The sequence below is a fragment of the Salvelinus fontinalis genome, chromosome 17, assembly GCF_029448725.1.
Source record: "Salvelinus fontinalis isolate EN_2023a chromosome 17, ASM2944872v1, whole genome shotgun sequence".
Classification (NCBI taxonomy): Eukaryota; Metazoa; Chordata; class Actinopteri; order Salmoniformes; family Salmonidae; genus Salvelinus; species Salvelinus fontinalis.
Genome location: NC_074681.1, coordinates 39,920,731 through 39,939,389, shown reverse-complemented (window position 1 = coordinate 39,939,389; position 18,659 = coordinate 39,920,731). Strand labels below are relative to the sequence as shown.

At 43.5% G+C, this 18,659-nt stretch overlaps 1 protein-coding gene across 3 annotated transcripts in view; it reads left to right on the top strand.

Annotated features, from left to right (window-relative positions):
- Positions 1-18,659, top strand: part of LOC129814358 (serine/threonine-protein kinase N2-like) — a 43,332-nt gene that overhangs the window by 13,056 nt on the left and 11,617 nt on the right. For all 3 annotated transcript variants that reach the window (XM_055867449.1, XM_055867448.1, XM_055867447.1), the window contains 9 exons: positions 269-569; positions 9,768-9,922; positions 12,500-12,629; positions 12,897-13,042; positions 13,469-13,682; positions 15,514-15,699; positions 17,375-17,484; positions 17,951-18,094; positions 18,318-18,393. In XM_055867449.1, coding sequence (XP_055723424.1) covers positions 269-569; positions 9,768-9,922; positions 12,500-12,629; positions 12,897-13,042; positions 13,469-13,682; positions 15,514-15,699; positions 17,375-17,484; positions 17,951-18,094; positions 18,318-18,393 — 1,462 coding nt within the window. The remainder of the gene's footprint in view (positions 1-268; positions 570-9,767; positions 9,923-12,499; positions 12,630-12,896; positions 13,043-13,468; positions 13,683-15,513; positions 15,700-17,374; positions 17,485-17,950; positions 18,095-18,317; positions 18,394-18,659) is intronic.

The following is an 18,659-nucleotide window of genomic DNA, read 5'->3' as shown; positions in this document are numbered from 1 at the left end:
ATTACCCTACCGAAAGGCCAAGGTGGGATGAAAAAATATCTGACCCCTTAGCAGTGGTTAGGGGCTTACAACCTAACCACTACTTCAAGATGAAGTTCAGCTTCAGGTGGTACTAACCAGAAATGTAGTCTTGATCTCTTGAGAACAGTCGAGAGACTACATAAATGCAGTCTCAGTCTAGGGCTACGGTCTTGACTCCATCTATACTACTATTCTCCTTCCAGTGCATCCATTCTAACCCCCACCTCTCTTCTCTGTTGTCCTCCAGGGTGATGCCAGGGGCCAGCTGGTGTCGGAGCGGCTGGGCCTGGGCCACAATCTGGACCTGTCGGACACCATGGTGCAGCAGAAGCTGGACGAGATCAAGGAGCAGATCCGCCGCGAGATTCGCAAGGAGCTGAAAATCAAGGAGGGCGCGGAGAACCTGCGCAAGGTCACCACAGACAAGAAGAGCCTGGCCTACGTGGACAACATGCTGAAGAAGTCCAACAAGAAGGTGGAGGAGCTCCACCAGGAGCTCCAGGAGCTCAATGCCCACATCGTGGTCAAGGACCCCGATGAACTGCTAGGTATGGCTCTTGTTCACTGGGCATGGGAGGAATTAAGGTTGCACAACTCCTGAAGCTTTTCCAGGTTTATCAGAAATCCCGGCTAGAGTATTCCTAGTTAAAGGATTTCCTCCCTGCTTATTTTCTCCAGATTCCAGGAATCCTTCAACAGAAATTTTGGGGAAACCTGGGAATTTTGAATGTGAAACGTATTTTTTTTGATATGAGGTGTATGCACTGATCTAAATGCCCCCCTCTTCCCCCCTCAGTCCTGTTTCAGTTCACATTGTATTTAATGACCTGCTAGGGTCATTATGAACTGCTAGGGACTGTATGGTCCACTGATTCATGGTGAGAAGGGAATTGGGTGGAATACAGTACCCAAATTCACTTTAGTTTAGGGCTGGGCTGTATAGTGTATTTTGCTACAGTATATAGAGGTATTTCAATGTTTGGTTTGGTAAACGTGACATGCTACTCCGCCGTGTGTAGCATCCGTTTTTCTAGTTTACTCCGCTATTTGAGTTGTCTATATCCTCTCGCTCTCTCTCAATGATGCTTTCCACACAGACCAAGCCCCGCGCAGTTCCACACAGATCAAGGAGCGCAGTTAGTGTTGCTCGACCAGAAGAGCCGCTTGTTCAGTCTGCATGGTCAATGCAGTACATGCAGCATGATGGAAATGATGCATACAATTACATTGATGGAAACTACAATCTATCTGCAACATTACATCTGATCTACCACCTAAAAAATAAAAACATTTAATAAAAAAGGTACATTTTTAGCCGCTAATGCTAATCGCTTGTTAGCGGGCTAGCACGCTAATATATGTACTGATTCAGAGAATCGCAGCTAGTTAAATAAAGCCTGATGCTAGTGATGGTGGAGGCCTAAATCGGCATGTTTTCTGTGGAACATTATATTCTAAATCAAAGAAGAATAGATGAAGCATGAATATGGTAGCTACATAAAGTAGCTAAGAGAACATTGAATGTAGCCAAAGGTTCCAGGGTCCTCTAGGAAACGGTAACCAACACTTTGGTTCTTAATAACACCTCCCTGGCTTTATCATTTGTTGTCATGACAAACAACACTGTATTCAAAGTGGCCGTTATTATATTCTAACTATTGAATTATAATAATCATTATATTTCCATGATTCCTACAGTTCACCCATTTGTTTTGCTCTAAATCGCAAGTCAAATTGCAATTCCAATATTTGGTTAAAAATAAGGCCTCGATTTTATTTTTTGCCCATATCCTGCAACGCTATGTGGCAGTGTGGAAATTATCTCAAATGAGTGCAGGAAATGCAGAAATTTAAAATGCTGGGGGGGGGGGGGAATGTGGGTTGAAGTTTGATTGAAAAGTATAAAACAATCAGAATGCCCCGTTTGAAAACACTTAGAATGTACTGAATGGGTTGCCACCCTAGGGTCATGCACTATGTATAAAGCAAATTTAGCAAAACATAAAATACCAGCATAACGTCAAATCAAAAAATATAGTAATATGATATTTTGGCAGTATCGCCCAGCCCTACTTCAGCTGTGGTATTTCTTGGTACAAGGACACTCAATACATGATACAGCACATAATTACTCATTTGACAGCAGCAACACAAGTCCCCACAATGCATGACAAATGCACAGAATACACAAATAAGACCCACACATAATGAATGCACTCTATTGTGGTGAGTCATCTTCTAGGAGCTGACACTGATACATCCCACATTCCTGATTGTGTTATTGCCTCCATTAGTTACTTTCGAGGCTGTTGGAACCTGCTACTGTGAATTTGTGCGCAACAATGTTTTTTTTCCCGTGTTACTGGAACTGGGGAAATTCATTCTTGTGTTGTTACAGTGGATGGGCAGGGAATAGCTTCTCAAATCGATAATGGGTAAGAAAGAAAAAAGGAATGGGTTTCTCTGCTGCTATTGCATATTCTACTAGACATTGGAAATTGGGGGGGGGGGGGGGGGGCCTTTCTCTATGTAATATTAGTCTTAAGTGGGAACAAATTTAGCCTGACTCATTGAACCCTTATCTGATGAGAAAGGGCATTTGTTAGCTGACTCATGGCCAGTGGAATGTCACAAGGCGTCTTGGAACTAGGAACTGACCTCAGGTCATCTCCTCAGCAGCCAAGTTCTTGTTCACGTCTGCTCTTGATAACTGATCAGCTCCCCCTTCACTCCCAACATAACCAGCAGAATTACAAAACATTAAACAGGTCTTGGGTCAGTTGTTAAATGGCACGATGTCACTGTATACATTACATGACCAAAAGGATGTGGACACCTGCTCGTTGTTACATCTCCATTCAAAATCATGGTCATTAATATGGAGTTGGTCCCCCCTTCTATAATAGCCTCCACTCTTCTGGGAAGGCTTTCCACTAAATGTTGGAACATTGCTGCGGGGACCTGCTTCTATTCAGCCACAATAGCATTATCGAGGTCAGGCACTGATGTTGGATGATTGGGCCTGGCTCGCAGTTGATGTTCCAATTCATCCCTAAGGTGTTCGATGGGGTTGAGGTCAGGGCTCTGTGCAGACCAGTCAAGGTCTTTTCCACACCGATCTCGACCAACGATTTCTGTATGGACCTCGCTTTGTGCACGGGGGCATTGTCATGCTGGAGGAAATGACCTTCCACAAAGTTGAAAGCACAGAATCGTCTAGAATGTCATTGTATGCTGTAGCGTTAAGATTTCCCTTCACTGGAACTAAGGGGCCTACCCCGAACCATGAAAAACAGCCCCAGACCATTATTCCTCCTCCACCTAACTTTACATTTGCCACTATGCATTGGGGCAGGTAGTGCTCCCCTGCCATCCGCCAAATCCGACAAACGATTTGTCCGTCAGACTGCCAGATAGTGAAGCGTGATTCATCACTCCAGAGAATGCGTTTCCACTGCTCCAAAGTCCAATGGCGGTGAGCTTTACGCTACTCCAGCCGACGCTTGGCATTGCGCATGTTGATCTTAGGCTTGTGTGCGGCTGCTCGGCCATGGAAACGCATTTCATAAAGCTCCCGACGAACAGTTCTTGTGCTGACGTTGCTTCCAGAGGCAGTTTGGAACTCGATAGTGAGTGTTGTAACCGAGGACAGACGATTTTTACACGCTTCAGCACTCGGCGGTCCCATTCTGTGACCTTGTGTGGCCTACCACTTCGTGGTTGAGCCATTGTTGCTCCTTAACGTTTCCACTTCACAATAACAGCACTTACAGTTGACCGTGGCAGCTCTAGCAGGGCAAAAATTTGACGAACTGATTTGTTGGAAAGGTGGCATCCTATGACGGTGCCACGTTGAAAGTCACTGAGCTCTTCAGTAAGGCCATTCTACTGTCAGTGTTTGTCTATGGAGATTGCATGGCTGTATGCTTAATTGTATACACCTGTCAGCAACAGGTGTGGCTGAAATAGCCGAATCCGCTCATTTGAAGGAGTGTCCACATACTTTTGTGTATATATAGTGTATGTCGAGAGCTCCCCTATCTGTGGCTGACCTGGGATCAGGCATTTGTCTTGGGGAGTGTTCCCCTGTCAGCGCTCCAGGAGTGACATCACCCTGCTTGCTATTCAGTGACTCAGCACTTGTCGGCCGGCCCAGCGTGGGCTGTGGAGAGGAGGAGGCCGTTGACTGGTCCTGACCCTCGACCAAACCCCTCTCCTCTGGAGGGAAGCCCTGGTTCACAGGCACACGCGTGGATACACACTGAGATGCGCGCACACACAGATGATCAAATGTCAGTCTGGACTGCTTTAGTGACTGCAATACACACACAGATGATCAAATGTAATGGTGCAATGGTGACTGCAATACATTCTATACACACATACACACACAAACACACACACACAACATGGCTGAGTATCCACCATCTATATTTGCATCTGCTGACATTCCGTCTATCTGATGCTGAACACAGTTCAGTCATATTGTCTGAGGAACCTTGCGGACCCGTAATCATTCTCATTAGCGTCAGACTTTATTACTGGTGTTGCCTAGAGCAACCTGACGTACTCTTCTTTCATCTCCCCTATTTAAAGCAACCACAGATATTCACTGCCAGCTTAATGGATGATTAAATGAATCATTAGGCTGTGTTTGAATGAATCTGCGACCCCTGAGGCGTTTTAAAGATTCTGCAGAGACCCCAATGTTTAACAGGATGCGCTTCTCATTAAGGTGTTGTGTGATAATTGAATGTTAACTGGTTAGTGCTGTTGACTGGGTATAGGCCTAGAGCTTGTCAGCTGTGGTGCCATTTCAATGAAGCGTTGCAGGGGGGGATGTGATGCTATGGGGTCAAGTCAATTCCACTTTCTAAGCTTTTAATTGGTCCTTTTATTGCTCATTTTTTATTTTACCAGAAATATGAAATTTAGCCCTCAAACTGTCACGAGCCAACAGTAAGAGCCAAGAAAAGCCAGTCGGGCAGGTTTTTCCCCACGTGTGTGATGAAGTGAGTGTTCACTCGGCTCTCTTCGGGGTATAGAGGAGGTGTTCCCCTCAGCAGCCATTCGAGCCCAGGCACGAAAAGCAGTGAGCTCATGCCTCAGCACCGCAGCTTGACTGAAATTATACACTTTTGTTTTTGTGAGTGAGTGGGTTGCACACAGCTGGAGACCCAATAGCTCCTTGGGCAGGAGGAGAGCATGGAGCTCCTGGGTGGTGTTAATTTGTGTTCACCGTAGCAAAACACTGACAAAAACACGGAGGGACTACCTGAAGTCGTCCAGCACGAAACGCTTCATTTTCCGTAGCAATTTTCTTCTGTTTTGTGCCTAACGAACAAGACCCCGTCTTTAACTGCTCTCACAACTGTGGCGAAACACCATGAGCGACATCGGGGGCATTGAGCAAAAAGGGCCTCTCAGTCATACCATAAACAGGCATGTCGTATTTGCATGTACAGTACCGTCACATGTAGTTTTCAGCAAGTTCATTCTTGTTTTACTACGGAGACTGCCACGGCGGGTTCTCCTAACTTCTGTACAGTTCGAAAACAAATCCCAATGCTTTAAGGCATTTTGTCACTTCCTCATATTAGGGGTGGGCAACTCCAGTCGTTGGGGGCCGGAGTGGTGTCACTTTTTTCCCCCATCCTTAGAAAACGCAGCTGATTAAACTAATTGATTTCATGATTAGTTGATTATTGTTTGTTAGCTGGGGCACCAGCTGTGACACCAATCAGGCCCATCACCTGAAAGTATAAAAACAAGAATTCATCTCCAATAGTTTTCATACCAACAGGCCTTGTGTTTTTACACAAATTGAAATCCCTAGCTTGAAAGCGACTGTTTTTCTGGAAGCTGTGCAGCGCAATGTTCCCTACATTTTCCCCCACGTGGGTCCAGCTCCCTAGCAATTAGAGTTCCAGCCAATGAGCTTCACCCCCTCACCATTTGAGTGACAGCTATTAAGATTCACACACAGCAGAGCGAGAGAGAGAGAGCAATGATGTGGTGCACATACAGTACCTGCACATAGTGTCATGACTGACCACGAGTTTCTAAATAGGTCCGATTCAGTTTTGCAATTAATAACTTAAATCAGACCCCCTCTCACCTGTAGAGGGGGAAGGAAAGAGCTAGTGGGGATTAACAACTCATGTCTTGTTGTAAATCAAGGGAGAAGATCCAGGCCTGCGCTCTCCAAATTCACCAAAGGAATGTGCTATGTCTCAACAGACCTTTTTCCCGCTGAAACTCTTAACACGTTTAAAAGCAAATACTGGAACAATATTTCTAACATAGAACGTGGGGAATGGTCAGGCGATCTATAGAACACTAATGTAATTTTGTTTATTTTGTGACGTCATAAAAAAAATGAAGTAAATACTGTAACTTGGAAAGTATACCCACTGCATATATTTTACGATGCGTTGTCCATGTAAAATAAAAAATTATGAAAGTATTTTTGTTAAGAGGGGGATGTGGTTTGAGAAGTTATAAGAGAGAGTTGTTTTCCATGACTTTGCACAGTGAGTAATCACCGCCCCTGAGTGTGATCAGGGAGCGTGCCAGCCTGCCGGAACGCCACTCTCGAGCAAACTGTATAAATGATGGGTTAAGAAAAAAACACATTGGACCAGAAAAGCGTGAAGCTACAGCTGCGGGTTTAAAATGGTTTGAACTTTAAATCACAACACGAGGTGGAGACTATAAACTCACCTCCCGGACAATCACTGGTACGGCTGATTAGCTGTCTTAAATTCGATTTATAGGATAACTTACTTAAGTAGGACCATCCTGTTACTCTGCTCAAACCATCGTATTACGCTACTCTCATCAACCCATTAGGGAACCATTGATACAGCTGTCTAGCCTATCTTCAAAGAAGCATCTTCAAGAGTGACTGGAAGGAAAATCAACTCTGTTCAGGATTACACGACAAGTCACCGGATACCGGACAACTACGAAGAAGGACAACAATAGAAGAGTTGTTAGAACCATTTCAGACAATCAGATCCTTACAAGCGTGCTTTAAAAAGGCCCAACCCCCTTTCCAAGGCTGCCCCGGTCACCGAGAGATCCCTGGCGAACAAAGGCATTTCACGTAAATACTTTCATGATTTCTTGCACAAAGCGGGCGGTGGTTTGTGTGCAAAGTATATGGTTATTGTAGGTGAAAGTAGTTTCTGAATGTGGCAATGCTAAGTGTCTCTGTCCCTCTCTCTCCCTCTCCATCTCTTCTTTAACAAGCATCCATGCTGTTGTCATTCCGCTAGGGACCTGTTTTCAGCATATTACGTCTCCAGTCAATAATCGGTGCAGTGTGTATGTTTATCCTGTGTACCCATTTAATTAGCTCGTAAATAAATAATTTAACGTATTTGTGTAGTACTGAATCATAAGTAAGGCTCAGGTTTTTGCAGATGCAAGGTTTTGACGGTTCAGAATGATGATATGATACAAGGTGTGATTAATAAGTTGACAGTTTATAGATGTGATAGGTAAAGACCTTTTTTAGAGTTTAATTCGGGAGATGGTAACTCTTTAAAGAACACTCTCATGGTGCCCCAGATCCTAATGAGTTAATTGTTACATGATTAATTTAATAGGGTAACAACTAAACATAGTTAATTAGATAAATAACAGTCTTGAGATTAATGTTAAAGTCAAGTCACGCCATTTTCGGGGACCACTTTTGGCTTATTACCACTACTTTCAGAATTACTGGCTAAAAGGAGTGATCAACGATGTGGCATTTTTGGCCGATACCGATATCCAATATTTTCCTTGCCAAAAAACCCGATACAAATAACTGATATTAAAAAAATGTTGTGGCCTTTTAAGCATTCTAGTACAGTTAAATAGTTAACACACACACAGACGCAGCGGTCTAAGGCACTGCATCTCAGTGCAAGAGGCGTCACTACAGTCCCTGGTTCGAATACAGGCTGTATCACATCCGGCCGTGATTGGGAGTCCCATAGGGCAGAGCACAATTGGCCCAGCGTCGTCCGGGTTTGGCCGGGGTAGACCATCATTGTAAATGAGAATTTGTTCTTAACAGACTTGCCTAGTTAAATAAAGGTTACACACCACACTGACCAAAAAGTTATTTTGTTGGCATTTACGTATGTCCCCATTACCAGTAAAACATAATCAAAACCTATTTCTTTCACTTACTTGCTGTGCTGTTTTGTTGTTCATTTGTTCTGTCGTTTCATTCTCAAGCATGATTTCTATGGAACGCCGTTTGGGTCTTTGCCACTATTTGACGTGTCAAATAAGCTTGTTGACCAATCAGGACCTGAATATGACTGCACATAATAAATTAATGCGTTAAAAAAAAATGTATGTAGTTATTACGCGTTGATTACACTATCACTCGTATTTCATGTCACAACGATTCATCGATATGTATGCTGGTAAGTGGTCTCGCGCACCTACAGTGCTGGTCATAAAATAAAGCTAGATAGCTCATGGATGCAATCAATGTTCTTCCCCAAAAACATAGCAAAACGTCATCCTCCGTTTCAGTAGCTATCGTTAGCTAGCTAACTATATATCTCGGTGTCATCTAAAATAACCCTAATTTATAAGACAGTTCTTATTTGATTAATGGTGGTCGGACCATCCCGGGTTAGGTCGAGCATCACTAGTCAGATGAAGCTAGCTGGCTACTTATAACATTGGCTTTGGGCAACAGGGTTAAGTAGCTGGCTAGCTATTTATTTTCATGTAGGGGATTTCAATAGGGGATTTCAATAGGGGAATAACAAGTGGCTACCTAGCTAATACTTACTCACAAGGATTCCTAAATCATTGCTAAGAATAGTGAAAATTACTGCAGTTTCTACTGGTTATTGTTTTCAGGCTGGTTGTATTGGTGCTAGCTAGGGACCAAGCTAAAGCTAGCTAGCTACCCCAGAAGTTGCGGTCGAACAAATAATGCTTTATTACCAACGCAGTATTGTAAACACATCGCTTGTGGACGGTGTTTGCTTGTTTGCAGACTTTTTTGTACCGCTTTGACAGTGCTACTGACAGTAGTGGTGGCACGTGGCTTGCACGTGCAAATTCAGAACACACAACATTCTCATAGAACTGTGTTATTTGACATGTCAAATTAGAAGCTTATTTAACATGTCAAATAGTGTTATTTGACGTGTATCTTTTTTGACACGCAAAGACCCAAACGGCGTTCCATAGTATGTCGTGAAGCTAATAGCAGTGACGCTATTACTGTGTAACTCTGGTAGGGCAACATCTGAACAATAGCGCACTTAGTAACGTTAGTGTGTACCGGTGCTCGACCAGTCGCGAAAGCCAACATCACCCACGACAGAGAACGGTTGATTGTCAAGGGCAATGAATTCCATTATCTGAAAGTTTCTTATTCTTTCAAATGACTGCTCGACTTGTTGACTGCTTGATCCACACTGCAGACATTGTGGGCTAGGTTAGGAATGCTGTGTTGCACGTGTAGCGCAAAATTTTACGTGGCGTCATTACTTCATGTACCTACGTTATATAGGTATGCACGTCAGCTTTGACATTGGTTTTTCACATCGGCATTAAACGAGACATCAAGCCGATACCGATGTTGGCATTTTTAGCTAATATCGTCTGATTCCGATATGTTCACCGATATGTCGTGCATCCCTTGATAAAAGTATACAAAAGTATCAGAGAATCACTTTTTAAAGTTTCATATCTTCCCTTCTGATCTTCTACCTTGTTTTTAGAGTGCCCTTTGACCCCGGACACCCCGGCCAGTGAGATAAGGATGTGCACCAGCAGCAGCCGCCTGGCCGCCCTGAAGAAGCAGAACGACATTGAGCTAAAGGTCAAGCAGGGGGCGGAGAACATGATCCAGATGTACTCCAATGGCTCCTCCAAGGTACGACCTCTAACCTTTTGACTTTCACAAAGTCATTTTCAGTAGTGAACTCAGGTGACATGTTCATTAGGGCTCACAACTCTTTTTTTTTTTTTAAATGAGTGTTGTCTTATTGGTCAAGTGCAGGTAGTCCCTCCCTGCAGTCTCTTGTTCACTTGACCATTCTTGTAAATAATCAGGTAGGGTTTTTCCAAACCTTAAGAGACCACAAAAGCCATTATTCAAAATGTTGAGCTCAGTTGCCACCATTCTAAATATGCAGGAATGCAAACTCGTCACTTTTCAGCGACGTTAGCCATTTTGATCCCAAAATAAGCCATTGTGTAGGTCTGTAAACAGAAAAACTTTGGGGTGTGGAGGTCTGATGAAGAGCGTATCACCCATTGAGCTATAAAAGAGAGGCGCGAACAGATTGTTTCCCTGTGTAATCACTACTTCCTCTCTTGAAATGAATGACTGAGCACAGAATGCATCCCAACACGTCCTACAAATATATCAGAGTTCAGAGTGTAATACCAGATACAGTCCCTTTTAGAATGTATTCACACCCCTTGAGTTTTTCCACATTTTGTTATGTTACAAAGTGGGATTTAATTGTCATTTTTTTTGTCAACGATGTACACCAAATACTCTGTCAAAGTGGAAGAAATTATATATTTTTTGTATTAATGGAAAATATAACACTATCTTGATTTAGATAAGTATTCAACCCCCCCTGAGTCAATACGTTAGAATCACCTTTGGCAGCGATTACAGCTGCGAGTCTTCCTGGGTAAGACTCAGAACTTTGCACACCTGGATTGTACAATATTTGCCCATTTATCCTCAAATTGTCAATTTCTGTCAAGTTGATTGTTCATCATTGCTAGACATTTTTTTCAAATCTTGCCATAGATTTTCAAGCCAATTTTAGTCAAAACTAACTAGGCCACTCATGAATGTGTTTTAGGTTATTCTCTTGCTGAAAGGTGAATTCGTCTCCCAGTATCTGTTGGAATGCAGACTGCCTGTGCTTAGCTCTATTTGGTTTCTTTTTAACCTAAAAAAAAAGATATCATGATGCAGCCACCAACATTCTTAAAAATATAAAGAGTTGTGCTCAGTGTTGTGTTTGCTCCAAACATAATGCTTTGTATTCTCTCTGTCTCTCCCTCACATATATTTATTTATGTAGCCAACCCTTATGCTGAGGGAGACTACCTAGTTAGTTACCACCAACCCTGCACAAATCCGTGGCTAACTCTGCTGCTGTACGTTGACTTTCTGGTTGTTCTGCCCTCTCGACCTCATTCACTGCTGCCCAAACCTTTTTTTTGCCACTGTTTCGGAAGTAGTTCAGAATATCCAGACTCTGACTGAGTGACACGCGTTTTGCTGAGTGATGACAGTGACATCTAACCGGTGCTGTAGGATTGGGAAAAGGGGTGAAGGGATGTAAGCGGTCCAGTGCATTGGGAATCTCGACCAGGCACTACGTCACTCCAGGGGCTTCTTGCAGTGCCTACTGCCTAGCGCAGTATATAGATTTTTTTTTTTTTTATCATTAAAATGTCAGTATATATTTTTATACTGCAAAGCGCAAGTGTTGTGTGGTTATGGAAACTCATATTAGACCTGGAAGCCCAGGTCCAATGATGCCACTGGGCCCGCTGGCCACCCCCTTTTGTAGGCCCGCCGATCAATTTCACCCCAAAACATTGTATAAAAAAAAAAAGTACTCAGTCCGAGTCTCAACTTACAGTTGAGAGATTTAGAATAGTACAATACACAAGGTGCATTTTTTAAAATTTGGTTGTGCATCAGCAGTTTCTCTGGTTATGCGTCACTGACAGTCACTCAGTTGGCCCATGTCAGTTAAAACATTTTTGATCAATGGATGTGGGTACGCAGACCCGCGAGCCACTGTGGCCCCTCATGATGATTTGAGATGTTTTTGTTGTGGCCCTCACCCCCATCAAAGTTCCACATCCCTAAAGTTTAGAATTTTGGCCACCCCAGTGCTAAAATCAGCCATAGCTGAGCCTGTGTGAGCTAACCGCTGTATAATAAGGTGTGGAATGTTGGCGACCCCCGGTCAGTGGTCCCCTGCCGGAGCGCTTGTAGAGATTGGCACCATCCTGTGGGAAATAGCAGTGGCTGATGTCAGCCAGGAAATGCCTGTTAGACGGAAGCCTTTCCTGCCCGCTACACCGGCATAGCATGCGCCGCCGCCAGAGGAATTCTGGGTGGAGTTGACTAGTTTACTCCACGGACCAGTGTGTGCATGCTTCGAAGGTCACTGATAACACAATGACATTCTACTTTAATCTGTAGTGAATAACTTTTTCCATCCGCACTGTGAAAAATGTTGCTCCAATTAAGGTCGTGATTTGAAGAGAAATGGGCTACTTTTGTAGATGTGGAATTTAGGTCAGGTGTGTTGTTGTTTTTTTAATGTTTTCCCATAAAGCTGTTTGAATCAGATACTATTGAACATCACACTGTACAGTTACCCTATATGCTAGATGTGGACTGTTAGCCTGTATGCTAGATGTGTATACCTATTAGTGATAGTGTGTGTTTAAATTTTTCTAACAGGACCGGAAATTGTTAGCGACTGCTCAACAGATGCTCCAGGACAGCAAAACAAAGATCGAGTTCATCAGGATGCAGATCCTCAAAGGCAGCCAGGCCAGCGAGTTGAGCTTTGACAACAACGACGTCATGGGTGAGAGACACACACACACACACCTGCCTGTGACTCATTGAGTCCGTGGCCTCTCCTGTCCTGTGTAATCCCCTTTGACGCATATGGACACACACACACAGTGTGTATTTGAGAACGACTACATTGCAGTCGAACTAGGCAGAATTACAGATCTACAAATGACCTTCCATCCGAAAGAACTATTCATTATGTGATCAAGATGAGCGATTCTGCTGAAATGGATCGCCAAAAATGTGCTGATAGACTAACAAGGTCCTCTTTCTCCAGCCAAGCCAATCATCAGCCCGTTGGACCTACGGGTGGAGGAGCTGTGTCACCACGCCAGGATAGAGTCAGCCGTGGCCGAGGGTGCCAAGAATGTCATGAAGCTCCTGGGCTCTGGCAAGGTCACAGAGAAGAGGGCACACTCAGAGGTACAGGCCAAAGCCATACTTGAGTAAGAGTGCTGATCTAGGATCCCCCCCCCCGTCTATATAATTATGATCTTAAAGGCTAAACTGATCCTAGGTCAACACTCCTACCCTGACCCCAAGAACAATTAGACCAAAAAAGGTATTCTAAAGCTATTGCTAAACTGTTAGACAACTCACTGCTCAACAAACTTATACCCAAAATGGAAGCAAACACTTTCAAATGGCTGGGATGAACTCAAGGATTAAAAATACATTTTCTGTTTGTTAATGTGTTTTTCCTGGATCATGCTCTGTAAAAACAAGTATGGGAGCAAACACATTTTTTTACTGAAAAAAAGAGTACCTGCACCGTTTCAGAGCTTTCACCCATTTTGTGCCTACTGAAGATTATCCTGTTTTTACCTTTGACCTTGCCGTTCTCCCCAGGCCCAGGCCCGCTTCAACGAGTCCAGTCAGAAGCTGGACCTGCTCAAGTACTCCCTGGAGGAGAGGCTGAGCGAGCTGCCCAAAAACCACCCTCGCAGCAGCAGCATAGTGGAGGAGCTGTCCCTTATGGCCTCGCCCACCCTCAGCCCGCGCTCCAGCATCATCTCCACCCAGAACCAGTACAGTACCGTGGCCAAGCCCGCCGCGCTCACAGGTAACGGCTGTAAACCTCTCTGAATTTAGGGCTGAATGTTAACTTCGGATATGTGTGCTTAATTTGACGATAGTGTTGATCATGTATTAATGTCAATGGAAGATTTGTTCACACGGAGTTCAAGTTCTAGCGTTTTACATACTGGCATCTGGATTTCAGTCTTTAAAAAAGTATGCCGTTACCAATATATCAAGACAGCAGACCTGCCAACCTGCACGCATTTTGCGTACCATGATACGCAATTTGAGGTCAAAGCACGCTGGTATGAAAAACTACCTTAAAATCGGCAAAAATAGGCTTCTAGTTGGCACGTTGTGGTTTTGAAGTTGGCGCTGAGCCAATCAGAGGACTTGACTTGGGCCAGGAGAAAACATCTCTAGCTCTCCACTCCGGACCAACCCCCGTAGTTGTTGTCCTATCAACGATGGTGGATAAATGAAGATAGTTCACTCAGGGTGTTTATTGTTGGAAAAATAATATGTGCCTGTTTACTTAAGGGGTGGCTCTCCCATAGACATTAATTCAATAGCAGCTGGGTCTGGTCAAGTTAGTTTCATTCCTCTTCTATCTCTGGAACTATTTTCCTCCCTTGAGCTGGTTGGCAGCTCTCTACTTCGTCCGTTGATACCACTGATGTGTGAGGAAAAAGGGGGTAGGGAAAGTGGAGAACAAACTGTTTGTCAAATACATTTTCCAAAGTTGTATGCGATTGTCAAGCACATGACCACTATTATTTCATAGTTCGCTCCTTAGCTAAGGTGTCATTACAATGAAGGTAGTTAGCTACAGCGATGTTTAGTCAACTAAGCAAGAACACTTTCTTGCCCGCACATCCTTTGATCGCCTCAACTGTAGTAGGCGCAAGCGCCTTGACGAGGAAACACAAGATGGTGAGGTAGTTCAGTGCGCATTGCTGCGTAGATGAAGCCGACATGGCAGAGAGAGCTGTTCCACTAATATCATCCTTCACAGAAGGTTATGTTAGACAGTTTAAAAGATTAGTAGGCCTATGTTAATTAATCCATTCTTAATCTGTCCTCTAGATGTAGTTTTATGTCAACAGTAGGCTGCTAACGATGTGATAGTAGTCAGTTCACCAATGATGACGAGGCATGTTGAATGAATGGCAGCCTAGTAGTCAGACCTAACTTGATGGATGAGGTCAGATGGAGCTCATATAGGCCTCGTCCAGTTGTTTCATATTCCAAATAGCCTAATGTAAGCTAGACGACTACATTGCATCCAGTAATTTTCTCCCCAAACACAATTTCAGCAGCCAGTTTACATTTTCACTAGACTATCCACATAAAGACACCTATCCATTAGAATAATCATTACCCTGAAATGTAACCCCCAAAAAATGTGAGTGTCATTGATACCACCTCAATTTAATTTAGGCTCAAACACAAGACTTCTGTGTTGGCTAAATTGTTTGATATAATTTAAGGGTTGACTAACCCCCTCCGGACCTTTCCCCTACCTAACCTTAGGCCTACATCAGCACCACCTTGTTAAAAAATCCTAGGCAGAGCCCTGTTTTCCATTTAAACGTGTTTCTAGTTAGCTACTGAAAAGCAGCCAATTACCAAGTACCCATAAGTCTATAGTCTAGCATTTCTACTGAGGCAGTCTGCTAACATCATTATCAGGTTGAAAAAAGGTGTGTTTGCCTATGATTTGAGCAGTGTGGGTGTCGCACGCACGCCGTCATGGGTGCCGCTGCCTCGCTGAAGTGGTACTCATAAAAATGACCATAAATTGGTAGGTCTCGGTCAGTATTTCTGTAGTACTGTGTTTTGGCCATCCTCTCCAAATCTCTCGTATTCCCCAGGCACATTAGACGTCAGACTCATGGGCTGCCAGGACCTGCTTGAGAACGTTCCAGGTCGTTCAAAAGCCGGTTCCGTGCCACTGCCTGGCTGGAGCCCCAGCGAGACCCGCTCCTCCTTCATGAGCCGGGGGAACCGCAACCGAGGCGCCAGTGCACGGAACCTCTCCAAGAGTGAAGATCTCTCTTGTGAGTCTCCTAACACCAGCAGTCTCTCCTACTATCAGTCCTCGATCAATAAGTGACTCAATTTATGTGTTTTTTTTATCACCATCTGAAATCCAGGGATTTACAATGTTACAATATTTATACATATACTGAACAAAAATGCAGTATTGGTCTCATGTTTCATGAGCTGAAATAAAAGCTCTCTTAAATGTTCCATACGCACAAAAAGCCTATTTCTCTAAAATGTTGTGAATAAATATGTTTGCATTTCTCCTTTGCCAAGACAATCAATCCACCTGACAGGTGTGGCATATGAAGAAGCTGATTAAACAGCATAATCATTCCACAGGTGTACATTGTGCTGTGGACAATGAAAGGCCACTCTTGAAAATGTCCAGTTTTGTCACACAACACAATGCCACAGATGCCTCAAGTTTTTAGGGAGGAGGCAATTGGTATGCTGAATGCAGGAATGTTGCCAGATAATTAAATGTTCATTTCTCTACCATAAGCCGCCTCCAATGCCATTTTAGAGAATTTGTCAGTGTGGCCAACCAGGTTCACAACCGCAGACCACGTGTAACTACGCCAGCCCAGGACCTCCACATCTGGCTTCTTCACCTGGGACAGCTGATGAAACTGTCTCAGGGAAGCTCATCTGCATCCTCGTCGTTCTCACCAGGGTCTTCACCTGACTGCAGTTCGGCGACGTAACCAACTTTAGTGGGCAAATGCTCACCTTCAATGGCCACTGGCACCTGGAGAAGTGTGCTCTGAATGGATGAATCCCGGATTTAACTGTACCGGGCAGATGGCAGATAGCGTGTATGGCGTTGAGTGGGTGAGCGGTTTGCTGAACGTTGTGAACAGAGTGCCCCATGGTGGGGTTATGGTATGGGCAGACATGAGCTACGGACAACAAACACAATTGCACCTTATCGATGGCAATTTCAATACACAGAGATACCGTGATGAGATCCTGAAGCCCATTCTCGTACCATTTATCTCATGTTTCAGCATGATAATGCAGAGCCCCATACACAATTCCTGGAAGCTGAAAATGTCCCAGTTCTTCCATGGCCTGCATACGCACCAGACATGTCACCCATTGAGGATGTTTGGGATGCTCTGGATCGACTTGTACGACAGCGGGTTCCTGTTCCCTCCAATATCCAGCAAATTCGCAGAGTCATTGAAGAGGAGTGGGACAACATTCCACAGGCCACAATCAACAGCCATAGATTAGGGCCTAATACATGTATTTAAATGGACTGATTTCCTTATATAAACTAACTCAGTAGAGTTTTTGAAATTGTTGTATGTTGCGTTTTATATTTTTAGTCAGTGTTGTTGCTTCTGAAATGGCAACCTATTCCATATATAGTGAACTATTTCTGACCAGGGCTCGTTTCCGACGCAGCTATATGCATACTTGACAACAAAAAACACATTAGAGAAACCTGAAACCTGTCCAGTGACTGATTTTCCCCTGCCATCATCCCCTCAGCTTAAAGAGTATGGATTGTAGAAAAACTATAAATATACTGAGCCGCAGCACTCTATGTAGTTTATCCTAAAGAAAGAACACCATGTTAATTGAAATGTAATGTCATTTGAACAATGTATGTATTGACCAATACTGTAATATGTCGATTTTTGACTGGAAATGGTATTTCATCTTTGTGTTCCTCTCCAGATGAGATCAGTGCTGTGCTGAAGTTGGACAACACAGTGGTGGGACAGACCAGCTGGAGACCTGTCAGTAACCAGTCATGGGATCAGAAGTTTACACTGGAGCTAGACAGGGTATGACACACAGACAGACATACTTTTTGTGTTCTTTTGATTAGTGAATGATGGTATACTTTTGCCTTTTTTAAATACCCTAGTGAGTGTGTGCGTTTTTTTCACTTATTGTGCTTGCTAACTACTATGGGCAAATTTTCTTGATGCAAAAAAGCGCAGATCTGTGCGAGAAATATAGCAAAACCTAATCTGGCAGCGCAATTTAAATTTGGGTATTTTCAACAACAATGTGTTTTACGGAGACTACTATTTATGTATTGCTCAGTTCACCAGACGAGTTAACGAATCGCCTTCTAGTAATGCACATTGTTGAAGAAAGGTTTAAATTCAATCACGCTGCCACATTATAATGAGGTTGATGGTATTTGTCTGCACAGATCTATTTGCACCATGAAAATGTCGCATGAGTTTTAACTCTGCTTGCATATGCGTGTGCTTAACCTTTTGTGCGTTGTTTGACCTGCAGTCTCGTGAGCTGGAGATCTCGGTGTACTGGAGAGACTGGCGCTCGCTTTGTGCCGTCAAGTTCCTGCGACTGGAGGACTTCCTGGACAACCAGCGTCACGGCATGTGTCTCTACCTGGAGCCCCAGGGAACCCTGTTTGCAGAGGTAGCCCACTTTGACACTACACCAGGGTTGTGTTCAGAGCAGACTGAAACAGGGAGGGACTACCTCTGGACCTGTACAATTAAGAAATGTTCCTCTTTGTTTTCGGTGCTAGCGGTTTAAAATGTTTTCCATTGCTTGCCCTAATGAACACGACCCAGTTATCGATACCCTCCTATGATGAAGACTGTTTACTTGGTAGGCCTAACTATTGCTTTTTGTTCAGGTCACATTTTTCAACCCTGTCATTGAGAGGCGACCCAAACTGCAGAGACAAAAAAAGATATTCTCAAAGCAGCAAGGTAAATCATTGTTGTCTGAAGACAAAATATATATATAATAGGGCCCAAAGTATAAGACATCTTGTTTGATATTCAATAGGAAGTCCACACATTATTATATTTTTGTTTTTATATTCGTTTTTATTTCTATTCATTTTTTAAATTTTTCTTTTAAATTGTGTTTTCATTTTAGTTCGTTTCCAGACCTGATTTGCTTGTTTCTATTTAGTTAAAGTTGTATAAAAAATATATTTATATTTTGTTTTTATGTTATTTAGTGTTAGGGA